Below are 22,933 nucleotides of genomic sequence, written 5' to 3' on the forward strand. Positions count from 1 at the left end.
CAAAGTTACTTATTATCCCTGGCGTTTAGCAGTGTCAGGAAACGCAGGAGAGCAGCTAAGTGACTTGCCTTAGGTCATGCAGTAAGTCTGCGTCAGAGGTGGGAACCCAGCCCCGAAGTGCTGACTCTGTGGCTCATGCCCCAGCGAGAAGACACACCCCTTCTCCTGCAGAGAGGGTGCCAGGCCAGCTCCTTGGGGTGGGCAGAGATGGGGGAAGCACTCAGCCCAGCTGGAGCATCAGCACAGCCTGGGCAGTGCCCTGGAAACACCTGGCTGGGAGTAGCACCCACCGTTCCCAAGCTCTGCTCCACTCCCCAGGAGCCCTGTGGCTGAGGGGCTGTCCTGGGAACCCTCGTGGCTGAGGCTGCAGCCCAGCTTGCCTTGGCATGGTGTGGGGTGGGTGAGTGCAGCCAGCGACCTGGAGGGCAAGGTGTGATGGCCCTGGGCTGAGCATGGCCACTGCCGCCCCATCTCCAGCCCGATCCCTCCAGCCCACTGGCCATACTCACGTTGTGGAAGACCACAAGGACCTTCCTCAGCAGGGAACGATTCAACCTTGACATCCTGGGGGACACCACTGAGGACCAGAGGTGGCTTTCCCTGTATCAGCACTGCCAGGCTGCTGTTCTCCCACTAGCTCTGGCTACAGTGAAGGTGCAGCAGCACCGGCTCCCTCCAGACCAGGTGGTCCAGCCTGCCAAGGAGCCTGGATGCACATTCACTTGCCAGGACATCAGGAGATGTTACACTCTTTGGCCAGCTCAGTGGGCTGGGCTGTGGGAGGCACTGAGTGCCAAACTTTTATGCCCCGCAGCAGCAGAGCTGAAAATGTCAAGTTCTTGTATGCTGACACTTTTCTGGCTTCTGGCCAGTGGTATGACTTAGGGACAGTGTCCTGTTTTCTGGGAGTAAAGTCAGAAGGAGGGAGAGGAGGGGTGGAGGAAAAAGCAGACGTGAAATGGGGTGAAGAAAAGCATGTAGACATTTAGACCTCAATGGTCAGGAAAACACCTTGGCTGAGTCTCTTGGCCCCAGTGAGGCAAAACACCTTGTTAGTGTTAACCACAAAAGGTGACTGGCACCTTTATATTTATAAAGTTATAATTATAAAGTTAAAAAAAGAAAATTCGAAAAGACCAACTACTTCTGTTCCACCACTGAGCTACTTACTTTTACCCTAGAACTATAATGAAAATCCACTCTGGTCAAATTTTTTTTTTTGGATACTTGAGAGGCTGCAGGTTTTTTAGTCATAAACAGTACCCTGTTCAAAATATTATATCCCATTTATGAAGGCAGGCGTGACTGATACAGCTTCAGAGTTCCAAGGAGCATATTTAAATAAGTAACAGGAACTAATCCATATAGTCAGCTTTCCTTAGGAGCCTGGGGATTTACATGTCTAAATTTCAGTGCAATGAGACTCCAGGATAGGGGATAAAACTCTAGTTAACTTCACTGGAGATAAAACCCAGGAAGGGGAAAAGCTTGGAGACAGATGCTGCAGTTGAATGAATTTATACCTCAGAAATGCTACTTAGAAAGAACAGTCACTGCAAGGAACCATTCTACAGAGCAAAAGAAACGATTGGGGATAAAAGCTATGTCTCAAAAGGGAGTCAGAGTTTTGTCTTTTAAAGGACATTAATAAAAAATGGGGAAAAGCTTTTCCTCCTTGCATAGGGCTGAAGAAAACAGGAGGAAGAAGAAATTATGGGGGATAGAGGTTAATGTGCATTGGGTATGTGCAAAACCTGAACTCACACTTTGCTTTAACTTTTGCTGAGGATGTTAATCATGTGGCTACAGATGTGAGGTATAATAGGATGGGAGTATGGAAATGTTTGGGGCCAGGACAGAAGCAAATCTCAGGGCTGCTTCCTGCACTGAAGGCAGAGGAACGGGCTAATCCACATGCCAGAGCTCTGGAAGAACTGGCCCGATGTCTTTAACAGGTCCCTCAGCCAGGGACAGGAGCACAGCAAACCTGTACAGAAGAAGTGAACTGATTTGGGCAAGAAGAGGCATGAAGGTTTCAGCTTAATAGCATAAGGACAGATTCAGAAAAAAATGGTGAAGGAAAGGCTAGCAAAAGAGAGGGAGGTAAATGGCATGAGATGAAATGGGTTTATCAAACCCATTCATCTTCCTTGGGCAAGGCAAGCTGCAAGCCATTTGCTTAGTGAAGAAAATGGGGTGGACTTAGATTGCACATTTCACATGGTGCCACATGGAAAGTTCTTAAGAAAAGGGAGAGGTGATTTTGCACAAAGTATAACCCCCTTAAAGACCTGGTGTAAGAGCAGCAGAGCTGTCAGGCTGGAGGGCAGTTACCAGGGGAGTGTTAAGCATCACCCTGCAGATCTGGCAAAGTGCTTTTGTAAATGAGCTTGGCAGTAATGTTACTCAAGAATTGGTGAATTTGCTGATGACAGAAAATATGAAGCAACCTCAGGAGAAAGGAGGCTTGAAATATTACACAGAGAAAGGTAGATAGCAGAAAGTGGTGGTCATAGGCACAAATGACCAAAGCCTTTCCTACAAGCTCCCTGGCAGTTCAAGCTTTGATCACCAAGTAACTGACTTTTCAACAGTGGAAATAGGAAGTGAGAAATGCAATCCTGGAAGGCAGCAGGAGAGGTGCAACCCAGGCTGCACTGAAGGCTGGGATGAGCTTGAGGAGAGGCTATCTCACTCCATTTTGCAAAGCAAATACTGTGAGCATGAGGCTTTCTCCACATAAACACTCCCAGGAAGGGAAGAGAGAAGAGCTGAGGTGCTAAGGGCCAGTGCTGATACAGAATAAATGATCAAAAGGAGGCATCAGACATTTTGATCAGAAGATCATTACCAAGCATTTGACAATGTGGTTCTGGAGTGGCCTCCCCACTGCAGTCATGCATGCAAAATATTGAATTGCTTTGAGGATGGAACTTGGCAAGGTCATGATAAGGATTATATCACAGGGTTCCTTTGATAGGAGACCTCATAACACAGAAGTTCCTGCCAGTCCTAAGCACAAAGGTAAATGTTCTGTAAGCCTCTGTCCATGTAAATATAGAGCATGTGATTATATACACACAAAAAGCAGGCACATGATTTATTAATCACAGGACCTCAGCTTGTCAAATAATAATTACAAGGCAATAACACACCTTGTTTTAATAAATGGCTCCCTAAGATTTTCTCCCACAGTAAACCAGTTAAAAGGGACAATTATTCTGAGGTGGAGGTGGCATTTTGTGTTTCTGGTTGTTAGCTTTTAAATGAACTCACCGTCTGGAACTCTTAAATCAAGTACTCCCATTTTTCTGCACATTTCACAAGTTCAGCCCTTTCCAGTACAGCGTCTTTTCAGATGCGTGATTGCCCTTTGTTAAGGCAAGAATGAACAGATGACAGCGGCAGCACGGAGGAGACATGCCTGGAACAGTCGGACGGAGCAAACCCGCTGCTGCCGCTGCCAGGAGGGCGCACTCAGAGCCCTGAGCAGGGCAGGCTTCTTGCGCAATGTGAGGGGCAAGTCCTGGGAAGCCACGAGAGAGACGGGAAGGCAGTGGTTCGGGAAAGCGTTGATGCAAAGCCACGGCAGTGGGTGACTCTTCGGTCTTCGTGCTCGGGCAAACGCAACGCGATCCCTTCTCCGAGGGCGCCCAGCCCCGACAGGCGCTGCGCACCCAGGTCTGCAGCACTGCCCCGCTCCCAGCTCCCGCATGGAGCTGCACGAGGATGTTCAAAAGCAGCTCTAATTACTGAGCATTAAAAAAAGTGAAGGTGTGTTTCAGTACCCTTTCAACCTGGAGCTGACGCTGCCTGATGAAGAAGAATGAGTGTGCTGTGTTTGCAGTTCATTTCACGAAGGCACCTTAGTCGAAGATGCAAAAATAAAAGTAGTCTGAAGGGAAAGAAAGCAGAAGGCCAAGAGACAGGCAACTGAACAGAGCAGATTGATTTAACAGATATGATACATTTTTGCTGTCTGCATTATGTGTGGAAATTCTTATTCCAAGTGACACAGTAACAGACTCGACTGTAATCAAACAGCACTGCTTGAGGTGTCAGGAGCACAGATGCTGCCTATCGAAAATATTTAAAACAGAAAGTAAAACTTTGAAAAATCCGCAGTGGGGAGCGCAAGGGAAATGCTCGGTGGCGTTTCTAACCCAAGGCAACTTCTCTCTGCTTTTCACTGCTCTCTCTGGTGCGGGAGGTCGGAAGCCCTGCGTGAGTCAGCCCAGCGACAGCTCAGGCAGAGCTCGGTGAGCAGCGAAGGCCGGGCAGCCAGGGCAGGGCGGCGCGGACACGCGGTGTCCATTGTGCACCGGGCACGGCACGGGGGAAGGGCGGCTCCACGCCTTTGGGGCAGCTCCAGCCAATGGATTCCTCCCCTGGCTGTTACGGGAGGGCTTGGCCTGCGTGTGAGAAAGGGAGGGGAGAGTTTGAAAACAACCCAGCAGGCTCTAAAGGAAGGAAGACTGCTGGAAAGTGACCTGCTCGCCTCCGTGCGCACGTTTTGCTCCAGGTGTTCGGCGGCTGTAGGGTGGAAGCGCAGCAGGGGCCGGCGGCCGAGGCGCGGCGCAGGTAACCCGGGATGCGGCAGCGGGGGCCGGCCGGACACCCCTACTGCTGCCTCCAGCTGCAAACACTCCAAAGAAACGCTCCAAAGAATTTGGGAGTGTTTTGGTTTTTTTAGTGTTTTTGTTGTTGTTTTTTGGTTTTTTTCTGTGTGAGGAGGAATTTTGCTGTTTTGTTATCATGGGGTTTTGGTGGTGTGTTTGCTATTAATATGTCTGGGGAGGGAGGAAGAGAGGGCAGGAGGGAGCGAGCAGGTCTCTACAGCTCAGAGGTTAGCATGTGATCAGCTGTTTTCTACGTATTGCAGGCAACTTTGAGGTTAGAAAGGGAAAAAGAGGTGATGTCTATTAGTAGGCTGGTTGATACAGTGGAAAAATACAAAATGTATTTCATGCTCTTTTTCATCAGCTCTTTTTCAAGTCATAGTGCTTTAGAAATCAGAAAATATGTGCAGATGAGATTTTCAGTGATTGATAGCCCAGCTGCTAATAGAGATATTCAGCAGAAGAAAGAAAAACCACACAATTTTCTTGTCTGGAGGTGTGCTGGATGGTCTGGTGGTTTTCATCTTCTTTTGATTACTGACCCAGCTTTTAGGCCTCCTGGAAGTGATCCAGTCCTAAACTTTAGCAGAAAATCCTTTAGCAGTTTTCCATGGTGCTTTAAAAGGTGTAATTGGCATGATGCCATATTTTGTGCCATCTTCTCTTGTGCAGGTTCTGGTTACTGTTTCAGCCTCTCTGTCACCTCTTTCTTCTTTACAGAAAAATCTCTTTAAAGCCCCACTCTGCCTTGCAGGGAAAGCTGAATTCCACTATCAATGTTAATAGGTAGAATTTATTTTCCAAATCTCGGTGATGAACTGTGGTGGTTTGCTTGGTATGCACGAGTCAGCAAAGGTGCAGAGAACAAACTAGGAACTATTTTTTGATTGATGGGGAAGCAACATCTTTTAAAGCTGCCTCTAGGTCGCGTATGAAAAAAATCTTGTGTGAGCACGTTGGACTGTTCTGACTTGAAAAAGTCTGCAATTTAGTGTCTTCATGAGCAAGAAAGGTTTTCTTTCTGTCATTTAGCTGATGGGGAAAATACCATGAAAACATGGCAATCGTGTTGCACATTCTTTTAACAGATTGTTGTTTTAGATCTTAAACCTATTTTGGATGATTCATGCAGAGCCAGGCCAGTAAATTAATTCAGAGGCTCTAACACAAGGGAATTTTGGCTCTTATTTCAGTCAGAAGTGTACCAATGTGGAGTGGAATTAGATGGGAAAAATATTTAATAATACTACAAAAGTCAAGTCATAATCTGGTTAACTGAGGAGGTTTCTCTTGCTGGCAGCTGGAAAATCCTGCAATGCACAAGTACCAAAGCAGAAGGGATCTGTATTTACTTCCCTCATTGCTTGGGCTCTCTGGGGTGACAAATTAGGGAGAAAGACAAAGGATGAGCTGAGTTTTGAGGAGAGGCCTGAATGGAGGCAAAGCACATGACAATTAGAGGAGACTGTCATCTCTAATTAGGTGTGTGCCCTCCGGCACTTCGTATAGAGTAAACAGGGTAAATATAAACTGATACAAGGTGGGAAGTTTGGAAGGCTGTGGACGGACATGCACGGTTTGGCTGTCAATCCTAAAGCAAATCCTTAAACCTGAGTGAAGCGTTTCAGCAGGGCCGAAGGCGGCTGTGAGCAGCAGCGATCCCGCCGGACAGCGCCCGCCCTGCCCCGGCCCCGTCCCCACGCTGAGGGAAGGGCCTGTGAGGGAGGCGGCCAAAGGCCTGGGCCCCCCTTCTTAGCAGAGAGAGACACACACAGATAAGAGGTAATAGTTCATTTTTTCTGATGGTTTTCTTCAGAAAAGGCAGAAAAATTGACTTTTAATTAAAGATGTAGGACAGCACGTGGAGGAGGAACCAAGCACAGCTGCCGCGTTTCCGCGGCCGCCTCAGGGCTAGCACCCAGCACCCCCAGGCGCGATGTGAGGAGCCGATCTCGCACATCCCGGGGGCTGCCGCTCCACACCTGCCCCCTCGACGGGAGGGCTCAGGCGATGCTCTCCCGGGGCGGGCGCTCCGGGCCGTGTCCCACAGGGCAATGGAGGAGCCGGCCCAGGTGCACCCCAGCCCCCTGCTCCCCGAGCCAATGGCTCCTTCCCGCTCCCTCCCCCCGCACCCGCCCGCGGTGGTCTCGCCCTCCCCGCTCTCCCCCGGCCGAACGCTCGCCGAGCCCCGCCCGCTGATTGGCTGCGGGGCGGGCGGCAGCCAGCCAATGGCGGCGCCGCGGGTGGCCCTGTCGCTGGGGCAGAAAAGGCAGGCAGGGCGCGGGCGCGCGCACGGGGGCGGGGCCGGGGCCGGGTGGCGGGCGCGCGCACGGCCGGCAGCGGGAGCGCGCGCGGCGGCGGCTGAGGGGACTCGGCCCGGCCCGCGGCCCTGAGGGAGCGGCGGAGCTGCGGGCGCATCCCGGGAGCTGCGGGCGCTCCCGGGCCGCGGCAGCCACTGCCAGGCCCCTGCCTCTGTGCCGGTCCGGCCCCGGCAGCCTGAGCCCTCGGGCCCGCTCCCAGCGGCCTGCAGCCCTCGGTCCGGCGGCCTGAGCCGTCGATCCCGCCCGCTCCTCAGCGCCGGCGCTGCGCCGCCGTTGGTCCCGGCTGGCGGCACGGGTTTGGTAGGAGTACCGAATCTTCCCGTGGCTTTTGTGTGTGTGGCTGCGGAACAGCAGCTGCTGTTGGCAGGTCTCCAAAGCTTCGGTAACGGGGGGGGGTGTTTGCCTAAAGTTAGAGAGAAGGGAAAAAAGTGCATGCTCTGTGAGAGTTACTCGGGGATGCTTTGCACCTCGGGAGGTCTTGATAACTTTTGGAAGCTTTGTCCTGCTGCGTGTGTTGTTTCTAAAGGTTATTGTGCCTGCTGAGGTAGATTTGCCTGTTTAGATGAAGTGCAAGAAATGGTAGTGGGTACAGAGCACCGAGCATGTTTCATCGGTGGATTTCCGTGACTTCGAAAAATACCCTTGTCTTATGAACTACTTTAAAAGTACTGTTCACATCACTGATTCATCTTAAAAATTGCCATGGTGTTTATGTTCTGCCTAAAGTGGCTTCTGTCCATTTTGTTCCTGTATTATCTCTTCCAAGATGGATTCTGATGTTTTAAAGGCACTTTTGCAAATTGTGTTCCATAGTTTTATCAGTAGTGCTGTATGATGTAAGTCTGCAAATGAGAAAATGATGTGGTTTGGATACAGTGATAAATCCCAGCATCCTGAAGCTCCAGAATCTTCTGGTTTGAGTTAGTGAGAAGGTGCACTGCTAAACTGAGAGTGTATCTCCTATCTCCTGATCAGTGTGATAGCAGGACTGTAAGGCTTGGACATTCCATCACGCTTCTTATAATCAAAGTAGGGTGCTGAATCTCAGAGTGGTACTACGTGGAAGTTGGCTTGTTATTTATTATGTTGCCACAGGTGGAGGATTTCAACTAGGGTCCTGTACAGGAAGAGCGTTTCTCCCCTTGAAATTTAGAACTTGGTTACAAATGATGAAAGCTGTGATTATTATTTAACACAGGTTTTGTCCTTTTTTTGTTTTTTTTTTCCCAAGAGGTGGACAACTGATGGAACATTCCACTAGGAAGGACAAAACTCTTCTTTCGAGGTAGTTCGTGCAGATTAGACTGAGACCTGCACAGAAAAATATCTCAACCAACAGTGACTGCAACACTTGAGAACTCCTGAATGATTGCTTGAGGTAACTCATGAAAAATGTTGATTTAAAAAAATGTGTGGGGCAGGGAAGACTTACTGCACAAGGCTGGGAACTGTTTGGTTGGCATTAGGAAATACAGGACCATGACAGCTGAATGCTGTGCCCCAAACCAGAGTTTCTTTATTGCCAACGGTCTGTGATGAATCATTTGCCATTAATGGGTTTGTGGCAGGCAAGTGGGCAAGAAAGGGGAAAACCAGGGAATAGAAAAGGGGAAGGGAATGCAGTTGTTTGGTGTCACAATCTTGCCACTCAACGGTGAACAGTTTTCAGGGCAGCAAAGAATGAGATGGGGAAAAAAGGGCTCCTGAATTCTTATGGGACAGACACAAATACCAGTAATATTCCAAGGCCTGTGAAAGGATTTGTGAAAATCTTGCAGGTGAAGAAGTGTATGAGGGAATTCTGGCACTGCTTAATATTTTGTGTACATAAAGTAAAGATGGATGATGCCATCCTCTTCACAGTGACATGGGTTGATTTGGAGAATAGCAGCTACTAGGAAGGGGGAGAAAGAGGAGCCAAAAAGAGAAGTGTTTAAATGAGAACTTTATCCCTTGCAGATTAAATGGTGGTTGCAAGGAGTGTTTGAAGGGTGCAGAAGCACAGATGTGAAGACTTGATAGCTGTATGTACACATACAGTAAAACAAACACTATGTCCTTGAGGGGAGGATCAAAAATTAGCTTGTTTTCTAAGGGCTGGGCTGAACTCGATAAATTGGTACCATTTTATCAGCATCATTCACATGAAGAACGTTTTTCTCGTGGATGCAATTATAACACTGTTATTGTACATTCATACAGATAACCACTTGGCAGAACAGGACAGTCTGAATTGATAGAGGTGGCTTTTATCAGCTAAAAAAAGCTGTGTACATGGGGCTTTTACCCTTAAAATAACGGCTTGTGTCCCGTTTATAAGCAGCAGAACTGACAGCTGCTAAGGCACCCAGGCTTAGATGTGTTGGAGGGTGGTGCCTCTCTCTTGCTACACCATTTACCTTCCCAGGAACTTTATAGCTGCTACTAATAGTTAATTATTACTGAAGCCCCCCATTTTTATATTTTATGAGTGAAGCCTTTGCATTTTACTTTGATCTAGTGGTATTTGTTCTTTAAGCTTCTCTGTTTCTGTTTAGGCCTTGGAGGGAAAACATTAAGACTTTACATTTCACAGTCAGCTCTCTTAAGCAGCTATGGAAATAGAAAAGGAACACATTTATATTACCCCAACAGGTAAGTAATATATTCAGTTGGTTTGAGTTTTTTAAACTTAAAGTTGTTTAGCTGACCAGAAGGGTTCTCTGTAGAAAAAATGCATCACCTGAGAATTTTTTTAACAATACTGATTTAGAAAAAAAATAATCAAAACCTTACAGAATAATTCCTTCAATTGTATATCAAAGAACCCTGCTCTATTATGTTTATTTAAAAATTATTAAAATAATAAAGTTAGCATTTCTGTAAGTTACTGGGTAGAAGTTGTACTTTTCTCCTTATCATCTGAGTTCAAGTAGTGCTAGTGTGAAGAAAAGGATAAACTTAAAAGTAAAATGTGTAGGTGTGTTTCAATTCTGCTTTTATGCAACAATTTACCTTAAAATTAGGGGAAACGAATGTTGAAGGGCTTGGCTGAAAGTGGGCTGGCATGGGAAAAATTTAGGAAGTACATGTTAGAGACTGCTATGAAATGGACTGTTTTGTCCATATCACACATTTATTTTATGATGCTTAGTCAAGGTAACACAGATTCATGTTGTTTTCTGTATCTTCCAAAGGTTGTGATGGTCTGCACTGACTCTTTCATGTCAAAGAGGTTTTAAATGTTTTTTAGAATAACATGTATCTATTTTAAGATGGTGGGTAATGCAGTTGAGGTGGCAATATACTCCATATGATTTCTGATATTTAAGCAGAATTAGGTTAGTGCAGAAGACACCTTGGTTGTCACCATTTTAGAATTATATTTGGCTAATGGGTGGAAAGCTGCAGGAGAGCTGGGTTGGCAAAGTTTGGACAGTTAAAATTGGTAGAAGGCTTTGTTAACAAAGGTAGCCCATAAAAGCAGAGATTTTAAGTGAGCCTGCTAGGCTGAATGGCAGGGTAATGAGATAAATTTGGATAACTTCTTAATATATAGTAAGCAAAGTATTAAATTTGATTGAAGACTGTTGCTGCCTATATATGTATATGTTATATGAGGTGAAAATAAGAAGCTAGAAGGAGGATCTCCACCCTTTTATAGGTTCTTATTATTTTATTTTATTATATAAGTTTTTGGAAAATAGTATGTGTGTTTAGTCTGTTCTTTCAAGCCTAACTAGGTAATTAATAGTGGAGGACCAGTTGGTTACCATATTATGGAGAAAGAGGCTGCAGCTGGAAGTTACAGCGTTATATAAAACCCAGTGTAGTAGTGCAGTGAGAAATATTAATTCTTATGGTTTCCTGTGGAGGATTTCCTTAAGTCTTGAACCTGAGATCAGGACTGTGTAAGGAGGTGGGACTGTTGCCTCCCTTTTAATCCTTAGCTGTCAGAGTCAGGACTGACTTGTGTTAATTGTTGGCAGTTTCCTTTGGAAACTGAGAAAGGAATAAGTGGTAATTGAAGAGTGGAGTTTCTGGACAGCCAGAACTCAGGTTTAAACTGGAGAAATTAATGGGAGACTGAGCATGAAGAAGAATTAGAGTGGATTTGACTGAGAGGAGCTGGTTGTTGCTGATGGGGTCTCCTGGGGAATGAGAGGAAGGAAACCTGTTTGGGTTTGCTCTTTTTTTCCCCTCTGTTAGCTTTATGCAAATCCCTCATTGTTTTATTAAAATGTTAGACAAACAGAGAAGGCCGCTTGTGAGAAATCTTTTCCTGGATGTGATGCATGCTTTTCTTTTTTAGCTTGCTGCAAGCATAAAAGGAATGCTTTTGTGGGAGTAATGAGTGGAAAGATGAAGCTTAGCCTGGAATGGCTGCATAACTGCTCAGCTGTAGCATTCACATCTCTGAACACCAGTATCTAAATGTTATTTCTTTGATCACAAAAGGAGGCAGTTCCATCAACTTTTGCTCAGTTTAATATAATCTTTGATATGGGTAAATACTTGGAGATTGGCAATATTTTATTAGTCCACTTGGCTTTGAAAACAATTTTTCATGAACTTGTTTCAAAGTGAAAAAACCACAATTCTGAGAAATATTGCCAAATGCATGCTGCTGATGAGCAGATATTGGAAGGGTGAATTAATATGTTAGCTAAGTTAAAATGTAAATTTTGAATACTCTTCATATTTTGGATTTATGGCAGTGAACTCTTCTGTAAAGCAGTTTTGGAAAAGCAGCTTCTTTGGAGTGCCCTCATATTGCCCTGCTAGTGTTGGGGCTGTGGGTTGTGTCTTTAGGACTCTACTCAGTTCTGAAGAAATGGAGAGCTGTGTAACAGAGAGCTGAGGCTGTTCTCTGTCTGCATGTGTCTTCTAATTTGCAAGGACTCCCAGGGTACTCACTGGAATGTAAATAGGTTCTCAGGTGCTTTTTCTTTTCTTCTTTTTTTTTCTTTTTTTAAATCTTGACTAGTTGAGAAGGGGAAGAATAGCTTGTGAAAGCTTTTGTTTATAATGCTTGAAATAAGACCTTCTGCTGAACCACACAGCAGTAGTGGGGGGCAAATTAATTTTGTGAAATAAGACTTTAGACCTAAACATTAAATGTGCATTAGCTTTCTCAGAGAGTGACGTTATTGCACTTCTCACTGCTCTGAGAAATTTACAGATCCTTAAGTAGTTGGGTACAAAATAAACCTATCATATTTGATTGTGTTGTGTTTAGAAGCAGTCTTGACAGAAGCTACAGTGAGGGATAATCCATAGAGAAGAGAGATCCCACTGATTCAAAGGACTGTACATTCTGGGAGTCTTCATTACCAAGCTCTCCAAGCTTTGTAGTGAACAGCACTTTTCCCCCATAACTTCAAAACCAAAAAATAAAATGAGTAATGTTTTAATTTTCTTTTATGTCTAAATTGTTGTTTTTCTTGCTAGCGAGCTGTGTTTGAAATTCCTTGAATTGAATAAGGGGAATGTTGGTTGATGATTTAGGGAGTTAATTTCACTTTGGTGATGAGTCTTGTAACATTGGTGAGTTCCTACAGAATTTACTGTATTGGCAGTTTCATTTGTTTCTAAATCAAGAGAAGAGTGGGAGGAGTGAGAACGAGGCACTTACATCTATGCACTCAGGAGTTCGGATAGTTTTTGTTTAACAAGGGTGGGGTTTTCTGTGGTTTATGTATTTATGTATGGTTTTATTAATTTGCTGTCCAGCCCTTGACTTCTGCTCTGTTTAGATTGTGGATATTTTGTGCAGGGGAATAAGGAAGTCCTTATTACTGCAGTATGTAGACATACCTTAAAAACAATGTTTGCCTTTACCCTGTTGAAAACAAGAGTTCTATATGATGTTATAATCCTTTCTAAATGCAATGTGTTTTGGTATTCTAAAATAAAACTGTTGAAAACTGTAAGATTTTTTTCTGTCTTCTTTTTAAGAACTTGAGAATCTAAATGATGCTCCATTTTCTGGTGATGAAGAAAATGGTGGGTCTGAGGAACGAAAAACTGAAATCAATGGAAATTGGATTCCTGCAACTTCAATTACTGAAGCCAAAATAAACGCTAAGGCAAAGAGACGGTTGAGGAAAAACTCCTCTAGAGATTCTGGGAGAGGAGACTCTGTTAGTGAGAATGGAGAGACACTGAAGATTGGAGTTGTACCAACGAGCCCAAAGGGGAAACTCCTGGACAGGCGATCCCGGTCTGGAAAGGGGAGAGGCCTACCAAAGAAAGGTGGGTGTAGCTTAGTGGAGAGAGTACAATGAGAAAGATAAAGATTTGTTCAAAGCACAGTGCATTTTTTTTCTGCTGGGAATCATTTTCATAAACCACAGTCTCTGTGCAAGCATTTGGCCCTTTAGTTATTTAGTGGGTGGCAGTAGCAGGTGGCAGCAAATCTAATATGTCAACATCTGTCTTTGAGGGAAGTATATTTCCTTAGCAGGCTTAATACACAAATCTGAACTGTTGATAGTTCATGGGACTGTTACTAATGCAAATTTAAATCATGATTGTATTTGAAAATACAGTTTCAATCTTCAGGAATTCCTGTGCAGTCCATACTGCTTCTAATGTCTTACTGGAAAGTGAGGAAAAGTGGCTGAGGAAGTGGGAACTTGTCAGACAAACACACCCTCTTCAGCATGTATTGTTAGTCAGGAGATGGGCACAAGCAGTGATAGATCACTTTTAAGTGAAAGAATGTTGTCTTGAAATCAGACGTCTTGTTTTTAAACTGGTGGTCCTTACTTACTCTCCCATATTTTGCCAGGTGGAGCAGGTGGTAAAGGAGTTTGGGGAACACCAGGTCAAGTGTATGATGTGGAAGAAGTAGATATTAAGGATCCTAATTATGATGATGACCAGGTATGCAAATAGTTTCTTTGCAGTGTTGGTTTATATTTCCTTTTATCAATTTCAATGGCCTTGTGAGTTAACATGAATGTCAGCCTGGCTACACTGAAATGATCATTTTTATGCTCAATAATAGATTATTGGCTAGTGAAAAGTCAGCTGGTGTAGAAGTCACAGTGTAATACTCACAAATCTTATTCCCAAGCCCTCTTTCTGTGCCTGAGTAAGCAGCATCCCTTTCCCAGGTGTGCTCTCCACTGCTGGTTCCCACAGAGGTGGATGTTGCAGTGCTGCTCCATATTGCACACAAACACTGTGTTAAAATTGCAACACAGACTTGCTCAAGTGGGGAGGTTAGTGGGGACAGTATCCTTTATAATAATAATAATAATCCCTGTATTTCCAGCCTGCCCAATGTCTTGCCTGCTTGGTATAAACACTTCATGAAGCTGATACCTTGGACATTTTGTTGATATATATTTAGAATATGTTATGGAAGATTGTATCTTACAGCCATATTACTGGGAGGGGGGAGAGAAAGCAAAGCTTATTGGGCAGAGGGCTTTCCATCATTGAAAGGGAAATGGTGACTAGGAACACAGCTTGCTGAAGTCTCTGAGATCAGATCAATTGCAAACTGACCATCAGTACACTCTGTATGACATAAGCAGAGCAATGGTGGTGTCCTTTGAGTAGAGGCTGTTTGCTGTAGCCATGGCTGCTGAAAGTATGGTACGTGAGAATATCAAAACCTTCTTCCAAGATCAATTTTCACTAAAATTTGACACTTCACATTAACAGAAATAGCCATTAAAAAGTGGCAAGACAAGTGCATAGAACAAAATTTAATGAAGAATAAACATTCTGTGTAACTTTGATATGATGGAAGGATAGTTTTTTTGATTCCTTCTATACTTCTTGATCATGAAAAGTTTCTTTCCATTAAACATTGGTTGAAAAACATCTTTGATCACATGTCTTTGTTCAGCTCTGTAGTATTGCTCTGAATGTTTCTTCTGTAGGTGCAGAGTAGGGAACTAAATTAGAGTAGGGGGGGGAGATCTGGTGCTGCTGGAACTCTGCAGGACAGGTGATATGAGGCAGTTGCTGTGTGCCTCTTTTTTCCTCCTCGGGGAATGCCTTTGCTCACAAATATTGTGAAAATGCCTTTCCTGTGATTTGTGCATGGCACCACCTGTCTGGTCACAGAGTCACCAAGGAGGAGGGAACAAGGCAGGGTTCCTGCCAGGGACAGGAGTGCCACTTGCAGGGGAAGGTGCTGTGGCACAGTCAGCTCTGCTGGGCTGGGGCAGGAGCTTCTGCTGCTCTCCCTTCAGTATGGAGGCACTTAACTTCTGCTCCTGTGGTATCAGCTGAATCCTAGGTTTGGTGTGTTTACCATTGTTTAATAGTAAATTCAGCATTTCAGTTAAATTGAGCTAACAGTAAAGTCAAAATATGAAGAACTATGACAATTAGCCAGCATTGTCCACACTTTAATAGTAGAGACAAAGTCTAATGTTTTTTGGCAGAATATTGACTACCAAGAACAAAGCATTAAGGATTAAAAAACCACTATTTTGATGCCATTAGTGCTGCATAAGGTGCAAGAAAAGACAGTAAGGATATCTGCTTCTGTTGTCTTTTAAAACAGGAGAACTGTGTCTATGAAACAGTAGTTTTACCTCTTGATGAAAGAGCATTTGAAAAAACTTTAACACCAATCATCCAGGAGTATTTTGAACATGGAGATACTAACGAAGTTTCGGTATGTTATGTGCCTTTTTATTTCTTTGTTTTAGGGCTCAAAGCTGTAGCATACAGGGTAATGCAATTGCCAGCTATGAATGAATTTATTGAGAAGTTGGCAAGAAATGTACTATAAGAACAGCCAAGCAGTTATACTAATTATGTGAGCAGAAGCATATATGTAATTATGTAAGCACATAAATATTTATTTGAGGTCTATTTATATATTTAAATAATAAAAATTATGAAATCTCATTGTTTTGTTTTTCAAATCTTATCTAGGAGATGCTGAAGAACTTAAACCTTGGTGAAATGAAATACAGTGTGCCAGTGCTGGCTGTTTCCTTGGCATTAGAGGGGAAGGCTAGTCACAGGGAAATGACATCTAAGCTTATCTCTGACCTTTGTGGGACAGTAGTAAGCAAAACTGATGTGGAAAAATCCTTTGATAGACTGCTCAAAGAACTACCTGAATTGGTGTTGGATTCTCCCAGGGCACCGCAGGTAAATTTGTCAATCTTTATGCCAGTAGTCAAAAGCTTTTTGTGGCTAAAATAGATCAAATAAAAAGAAATAGACTCTGTGTTTTGAAAAATATCTATTGATTTTCTTACTGTCTGTAATCCTCTCCCAATTACCCAGGCTGTGTTTTCACTTTGAAACAGCTCATTTAAATAAAATCTGAAAACCAAGCACATTATAATTATCTACTTTAAACTTCTTTGAAATTCAGCATTTAATTAAAAATGGTTCTGTTTTGTTGCAGCTGGTGGGCCAGTTCATTGCTAGAGCTGTTGGAGATGGGATCCTAAGCAGTACCTACATAGACGGCTACAAAGGCACCGTGGATTGTGTCCAAGCTCGGTAATCTCCTTGCTTTCTCTATAGAGACAGTTTTCTATTCCAAATGTCAAAGATGAAGATCAGGAATTTATAGCTTCAGAATAAATCATGCAGTTCTTGAACTTTTTTTTTTTAATTTTGAAATTAAAAAAAAAAAAAAACACAAAACCAACAAAATCCAGAATGACTCAAGTCAGACGAGAAATACTGAGTTCTAAAAAGTGTATTTATACATTTGAGTTGAGTTTGTCAGGTTTGTTGTCCAGCTTATGTTCAAGAGTGAAAAATGAGCTGTAAGAAGAAGTGCTTATGGAAGGTTTTGTCTTAGAAAAATCTTTAATGTGATTAATGGGTAAATATAGCATCAGGGCAGCTGCTGTAAATATGTTGTGAAATACACAAGGGATTAACTGTTTTGAAGCCTGTGCAGTGATTTCTGAGACTTTCTCTGTAATGCTCTGTTTGTCAAGAAGTGCAATTGTTTTCAATGTCAGTGTGAGAAGTTTGAAGGAGCAGTCTCTGACAAAGAGGGATGTTTTAATAATGAGTCATGTTTTATTTTTCTTACCCCCATAAGTGTATGTTTCAGGCTTGATATGGAGATGCTGAACTCCTGTTTCTTCCAGAAGTTGCATTTGCAGTGGTTATAGTTCGGCACTTTCAGAAGGAAGAGGAGTTCTTAGCTGCCTACCTTGGGGGCTCAAATTGAGAAAATTGTCTGTCACTTATATAAATGTGTCCTGTGATTTGAGGGATTGTAGCCTGCATTCTGCACATCTGGGATGCTTTGCTGCCTTTGTTATTTCTTGGCCAGTCTTTCCTGCTCATTAAATCTTGGTGAATAGAGTTATTGTTATTGGCTTGCCCCCAGCATGAGGACTGGGAGAACTGTTCCTCCTTTACATGGACGGTACATACTGTATCCCAGACTTCTTTTTTGTCACCTCACTTCCCTTTTTATACTTTTTCAATAAACTGGCAGGCATCCCTAGCTTGTGCTATTTTTCCAACTACATATTTACCTTCTGAGGTGTTTTCTTTGGCTTAAATTCTAAAGGTTTCATAATTCCTCAGACCCAAACGGAAAATAGTATTTCAGTAGAAAACTGTTCTTGAGTGTGGCAGCAACTCAGACCTTTTTTGTTTGAGATCTACCTGCCAAGCTGCATTCTTGGAGGAGTCTGGATACAATCCATTTCTGCATAAGAAAAATATTCAGGTGTTTTTTGTGAGGAAGTTCCAGGTTCTGCATTGGTGATTTAATCTACTGCCATCACAGCATTGTTACCTGTCCTTGATAGGAGCAGCAGTGTAAGGGTGACAGAAGGACAATGTGAGGAGCTTATTTTTTGCTGTTTCTTTGATCTGGATGGTCACCTGGAGTTGATAACTCTGACCCCTTCCCAAAGATCTGGTAGCTTTGTCTGAGGAGCCGTGGCCATGGGGGCAGTTGCAGATGCATTAATGAAGTTCCATAATGAGGTTTAAAGCACTGGCTTTGCCTTTAGAGCTGCGCTGGACCGCGCGACGGTGCTGCTGAGCATGAGCAAGGGAGGCAAGCGCATCGACAGCGTCTGGGGGACTGGAGGGGGCCAGCAGTCTGTGAAACACCTGGTCAAAGAGGTAATGCCAAAACTCCCCACTCTCCAGTGGGCTGAGCTTACTCTGTTTGGGGAAGAGGGAAGAGAGACAAGTGTCCCATACTAAAATGATGTCTTACGTCATGAGTGTTGGTTTTGTTCTGTTGTTTGGACTTTCTTTTTTATATAATTGATTTAGATGAAATAGTAGAACTGATACTTCAGTTGATTTTGTAGTATTTGTCACTGGTGAGAGCATGCTAGTACAACATTCTGTATTGCAAGTATATGTTTATTTTTGCTTCAAGCAAAACTTGTAAGTATTCAGATTTTTAAGACCTGACAGTATAAAGTGATGAAGTAATTAAAAGAGCCAAGATGAAACTGGCTAAACTAGAAACTATATTTGGCATTGCTGATCAAAAGCACAGTAATAACTGAAAAAAGAGAGAGGAAGAAAGAGGAATGCTCAGAGATCCATGCAATAAAGTAAGCAGGTCTAAAGGAAAAGGTCATGTTACAGTTTCTAGGTTGGGAGTCTAACAGATGATAGGAGGAGGAGGCATTCAAGGGAGAGGATAAACTTAATGCCACCCACATGCTCCTTTTATGGTGACACACAGCTTATAAAACAATGATTTTGGTGCTTCTGTATCAACACTGTGGATAGGTATTTGGCTTACACTGTGTTTAGGTTACTGATAATGTCTCCATTTAATTAATGCCTAAATTTAATTACATTTCTAAAAGCATTGGCAGGAAGTTTGAGGAACTAACTTGCTGCTGGGTTGCTAGTGGATTATCAAAACGGTTGACAGTTTTTACATTTTATCTCTAATTAGTGTTGGGTTTTTGTTTTAAAATTCAATAGATTGATATGTTGCTGAAAGAGTATTTGCTTTCTGGAGATGTACTGGAAGCAGAACGCTGCCTTCAGGAACTGGAAGTACCCCATTTTCACCATGAACTTGTATATGAAGTAAGGAGAAATCAGGTCCCTTTAATAATTGCTGGCGTTTTGATGTGGGCATGCAAATAATATAACTGGCATCTGAAGCTTAGGTTGCTTGCTCTGTTATTTGAATAACTAAATTGTTTCATGTAAAGTTAAAGGTTTGTGTGCTCATTTGTGTGTGCATTGTGCAACAAGTAAGCTGCTGCTGACTCTGAGAAGATCCAGAAGTAATTTCTGGGGGTTAAATAGTTGAGTTCAGATTATTATAAGTTCCTGAAAATAAGATCTCAGTTTATTTTCTGCTGAGGAATAGCAACAAAGAAAATCCTCCCATGCTTTGTTTTGGTGTTTATTTCCTTCTAGTTTCAGATATCTGGGTATTCTAATGGGTGTTACCTGTTTTTGTTAAGTTATAGAGCTTCCTTTTTCAGGGTGGGATTGTTTCACCCAGCACATTTGTAAAAGCTTACATATTTCAGACCCAGCCTATATGGGAGACTGTTCCCATTTGTGCTGGTTTTTCTGCCAAATTGGGAAATGGTTGTTTACCAATAAAGCTGAACACCCACAATCTACAAAATTTCCTTTTCAGTAAATTGGCTTGTTATAGAAAATTCCTTCACGATAGAACTACAGAATCATTTCAGTTGATGGGGGTTGTGCAGTATTGTAGATTTTAAGCTTCTGAGTCCTCCTAAAATCACAGATAAGAAACCCCCATGGATACAAAATTAAAACCCCTTGGATACAAAATTAATTTCACAAAATTAATTAATTGCCATCTGTACTGCAGCAGCCATATGGATATAGTCATGGAGTGGTGAAACCAGAGAGAGAAAGGCAGTGCTTTTCACTCTGTCTAGTCCTTTTTGGTTTTTCATACCTTTTATCTTGTCCAAAGGATTTTCATTAGTTTTTCAATAATAATAATAATAATATCAAACTGAATAGTGAGTGCATGTAGCAAATGGGCTTTTTTACCCAGAAAATTCATAATAACACATTCACTCCTTTCTGTACCTCATATACTCATATACCTTGTACCTGAGCCAGTGTTTTCATTTTAGTCAAAACACTTGCATGGTTTGTTTTAGGCTATTGTACTGGTTTTGGAGTCAACTGGAGAAAAGACCTTTAAAATGATACTGGATTTGCTGAAAACTCTGTGGAAGTCTTCTGTCATTACTGTGGACCAAATGAAAAGAGTAAGTATGGCATTTAGAGAACTTTGCATAAGGTCTTCCAAAATTTCCAGCTGCCTTTATGCAGTTAAATGGTTAAAACTAATAATCTAAAATGCTTCATCTTTTAAATTTGTCTTTTTATCTGGTAGTTCTTTGTAACTGAAGTAGTACAATGAAGGCCTACTAATTACAAATGTCAAGTAGAGCAGTATAAAAACCAGTATTTTGCACAGTTGGAACCATCTGTGTCTTCTCAGGATGAGTATAGGACAGCAATTCTGTCCCAGGCCAGACTGGGGACCACACCAACACTTTATATAAAAATTGACCCAGCTGTGTTGCTGGTGGGAAGTGATGAAGTCATCTCTGGTTGTCCCCAGTCTCCCCTTCTGCATAAACTTGTGTTGGTCATTTGTGGCCACATTTTGTCACCTACATGGAAGACTTATACATTTTCTTCCCATGTTGCTGCCCTTGTAGCAACAGGCAGGTTAACATACAGATTTCAAACTGTCTGGATTTCTGACTTCTAAAGAAGTTAAAAATTCAGGTTGTGTTTTTATGTAGATAGATATTTGTGTAGATAGGTATTTATATAATGCCATGGTATGGGCTGATATTATATATCTTATTTCTCTACTGACTTGTAGCTGCAATGCTTTAGGTTTGTAAAACTATATAAAAAATAAATCCTCTGGAATGCAGAAGGGTATTTACAAACATTCTAATAAAATCATAGAATAACCCAATGATTATTTGAATCCTTACACTGCAGGGCTATGAACGGGTTTACTGTGAAATCCCAGACATTAACCTGGATGTGCCACACTCCTATTCTGTGCTGGAGCGCTTTGTAGAGGAATGCTTCCAGGCTGGAATCATCTCCAAACCACTGAGAGACCTCTGCCCCTCCAGGTACTTCTTTCATTGCAGATAGGCAAAGGCACTGCTTTTCATTCCTATCCTAGGGTACAGAAAGCAGCATCTGCGGGCCAAAGTGTTGCTGATTGGAAACTGGAGGATGGACCAACAGTTGGACTGGTAAAATGCGTACTAAGAAGCTGAACTGATGTGAAACCTGTTGAGGCTGGGATAAATATTTGAGGAAAGGCAGCCTCCTGTGAATCCCAGGTAGCACCCCTCAGTGCTCCTCAGAGGATAAAAGCTCCCTCTCCTCTGGTTTCCTGATTTGCTTGGTAGAAATCAGTGCAGCACCAGGCTGGAAGATCCAGGTGTCGCAATGGTCCACGTAGGTGACAGAGGAAAACTGTCAGCTATACTGGGGAAATGAAAAAATAATCCTTTAAAATGGTTTAAACTACCAAACAGCATGAGTGGAGTTCTGAGATGAGACAACCAGTCCTAATATTTACATAAAAAGGAACAGGACACTAATATGGGATAAGCTCTGCACACTCCATTCCTCATATCTGTCCTGTGATTTTTGTAATGCTTTTGGTTTGGTTTTTTGGTTTTTGTTTTTTTGGGTTTTTTTTTTGTTATGGCTTGGTTATTCGTAGCATAAATGATGCTGTGTGAACTGTACCTAATCAGTATGCTGTTACCTCCTTACTGGTCACAAAACATTTCCTCTGGGGAATATATGTAAATTTTAAATAGGATGTTAATACTATTATTCACAGTTTTATGCATTGGGAATAGTATTTATTTGACAGGTCTCTTCTATTTTGGGTGTTTTGTTTGAGTTCTTAAATGTGATAAATTTGTATCTTGGAATGTTAGCATCTCCATTTGTGGACTTCACACTTAAAACTCTGTGTGTTGGTATGAAACGTTTTGCAGGTTTGGGTGTGTGGGAGGATAAGAGAGTCATCACTGCATCAAAAGCTTGATTATGCTTTGGTTACCATTTATATGTTGAGAGGCATTTTTGCTTTATCTACTTCAGTTTTAAGCAGAAACCCACCATTCCCAGGTTTCCAAACCAGCATTTTTAAACAGCTGAGCTGACATTGTGATCACTGCTAAGCCTGCTGAACTCACACTTTAGAGAAGATTCTTCTCAGTGATAAAAAATAAGCAATGCTGCAGTAAATTACTGAAAAGAGACTTTGTACTTTCTTACAGGGGCAGGAAGCGTTTTGTGAGTGAGGGAGATGGAGGTCGTCTGAAGCTGGAGAGCTACTGAATGTGAGACCTGCCTCCTGAAGCCTTACCAGCTGAAAGGAACACAGCTCGCTATCGATATATACAGCACGCATGCTCCTCCAGTGTGTGTACGGATGCACATCTGGGACTGACCAAATTTAAGAGTTGCTTAGCACAGTTCGTATTTTTTTAAGAGCACATGTTTTGGGTACAAATTGTTTTCTTTTTTTTTTTTTTAATAGTTTTGTAAATTTCAAGAAGAAGTGTTCTTTCTTTGGGCATATAGTAGAACAACTAGCCACTCTGCTGTGGTGGTGCCTTGAAATAAGCTATCTCTGTATGTGCCATGTTTATGACCTAATCATTCCACGTGTGCATCGATGTCTGACTGCCGCTCGCTCTTTCCAGGACAGTGCTGTCATCATAAAATCACTGGTTTATACAAAGCTTTATTATAGAAGGGTCAAGTTAAGCTGCTGTGATCCCATTTCCATTGCTGCTAAAAGAAATACTGTGCTTTGGGAGTTTAAAAAAATTAGCAGTTTCTTTGTTTTAAAGAGCCCAAGAAAATTCAGCTGGGGCACAAGACTAATTCATCTGTTTCAGGGGAGAACACTGGTTGGTTTCAGCCCCCATGTACCAAACTTGTCTTTTTTTCTATGTAACTGGAAAAGTGAAAAGTTCTGGTAAAACATAATAAAAATATTTTTTGTGAAGC

At 42.6% G+C, this 22,933-nt stretch overlaps 1 protein-coding gene across 2 annotated transcripts; it reads left to right on the forward strand.

Moving 5' to 3' along the window:
* Window positions 1–4,489: 4,489 nt before the first annotated feature.
* On the forward strand, window positions 4,490–22,931 carry PDCD4 (programmed cell death 4). Of its 2 annotated transcripts, none has more exons than XM_036385557.1 (13): window positions 4,490–4,581; window positions 8,172–8,318; window positions 9,478–9,574; window positions 12,878–13,174; window positions 13,713–13,807; window positions 15,450–15,563; window positions 15,827–16,048; window positions 16,311–16,408; window positions 17,896–18,010; window positions 18,839–18,946; window positions 20,017–20,127; window positions 20,882–21,021; window positions 22,195–22,931. In XM_036385557.1, the coding sequence occupies exons 3-13, from the start codon at window positions 9,535–9,537 to the stop codon at window positions 22,253–22,255; spliced, it is 1,401 nt and encodes a 466-aa protein (XP_036241450.1). In that variant the 5' UTR covers window positions 4,490–4,581; window positions 8,172–8,318; window positions 9,478–9,534; the 3' UTR covers window positions 22,256–22,931. The 2 variants fall into 2 exon arrangements, with proteins under 2 accessions (XP_036241450.1, XP_036241449.1); XM_036385556.2 differs by lacking the exon at window positions 4,490–4,581 and adding an exon at window positions 7,004–7,240.
* Window positions 22,932–22,933: the final 2 nt, after the last annotated feature.

This window comes from Molothrus ater, chromosome 8 (genome assembly GCF_012460135.2).
Source record: "Molothrus ater isolate BHLD 08-10-18 breed brown headed cowbird chromosome 8, BPBGC_Mater_1.1, whole genome shotgun sequence".
Taxonomy (NCBI): Eukaryota; Metazoa; Chordata; class Aves; order Passeriformes; family Icteridae; genus Molothrus; species Molothrus ater.

Coding starts and splice junctions, on each gene's coding strand:
- PDCD4 (XM_036385557.1), top strand. CDS start 9,535: ATGGAAATAGAAAAGGAACACATTTATATTACCCCAACAG. Junction 9,575..12,877: donor CATTTATATTACCCCAACAG/GTAAGTAATATA, acceptor CTTCTTTTTAAG/AACTTGAGAATCTAAATGAT. Junction 18,947..20,016: donor ACCATGAACTTGTATATGAA/GTAAGGAGAAAT, acceptor GGTTTGTTTTAG/GCTATTGTACTGGTTTTGGA.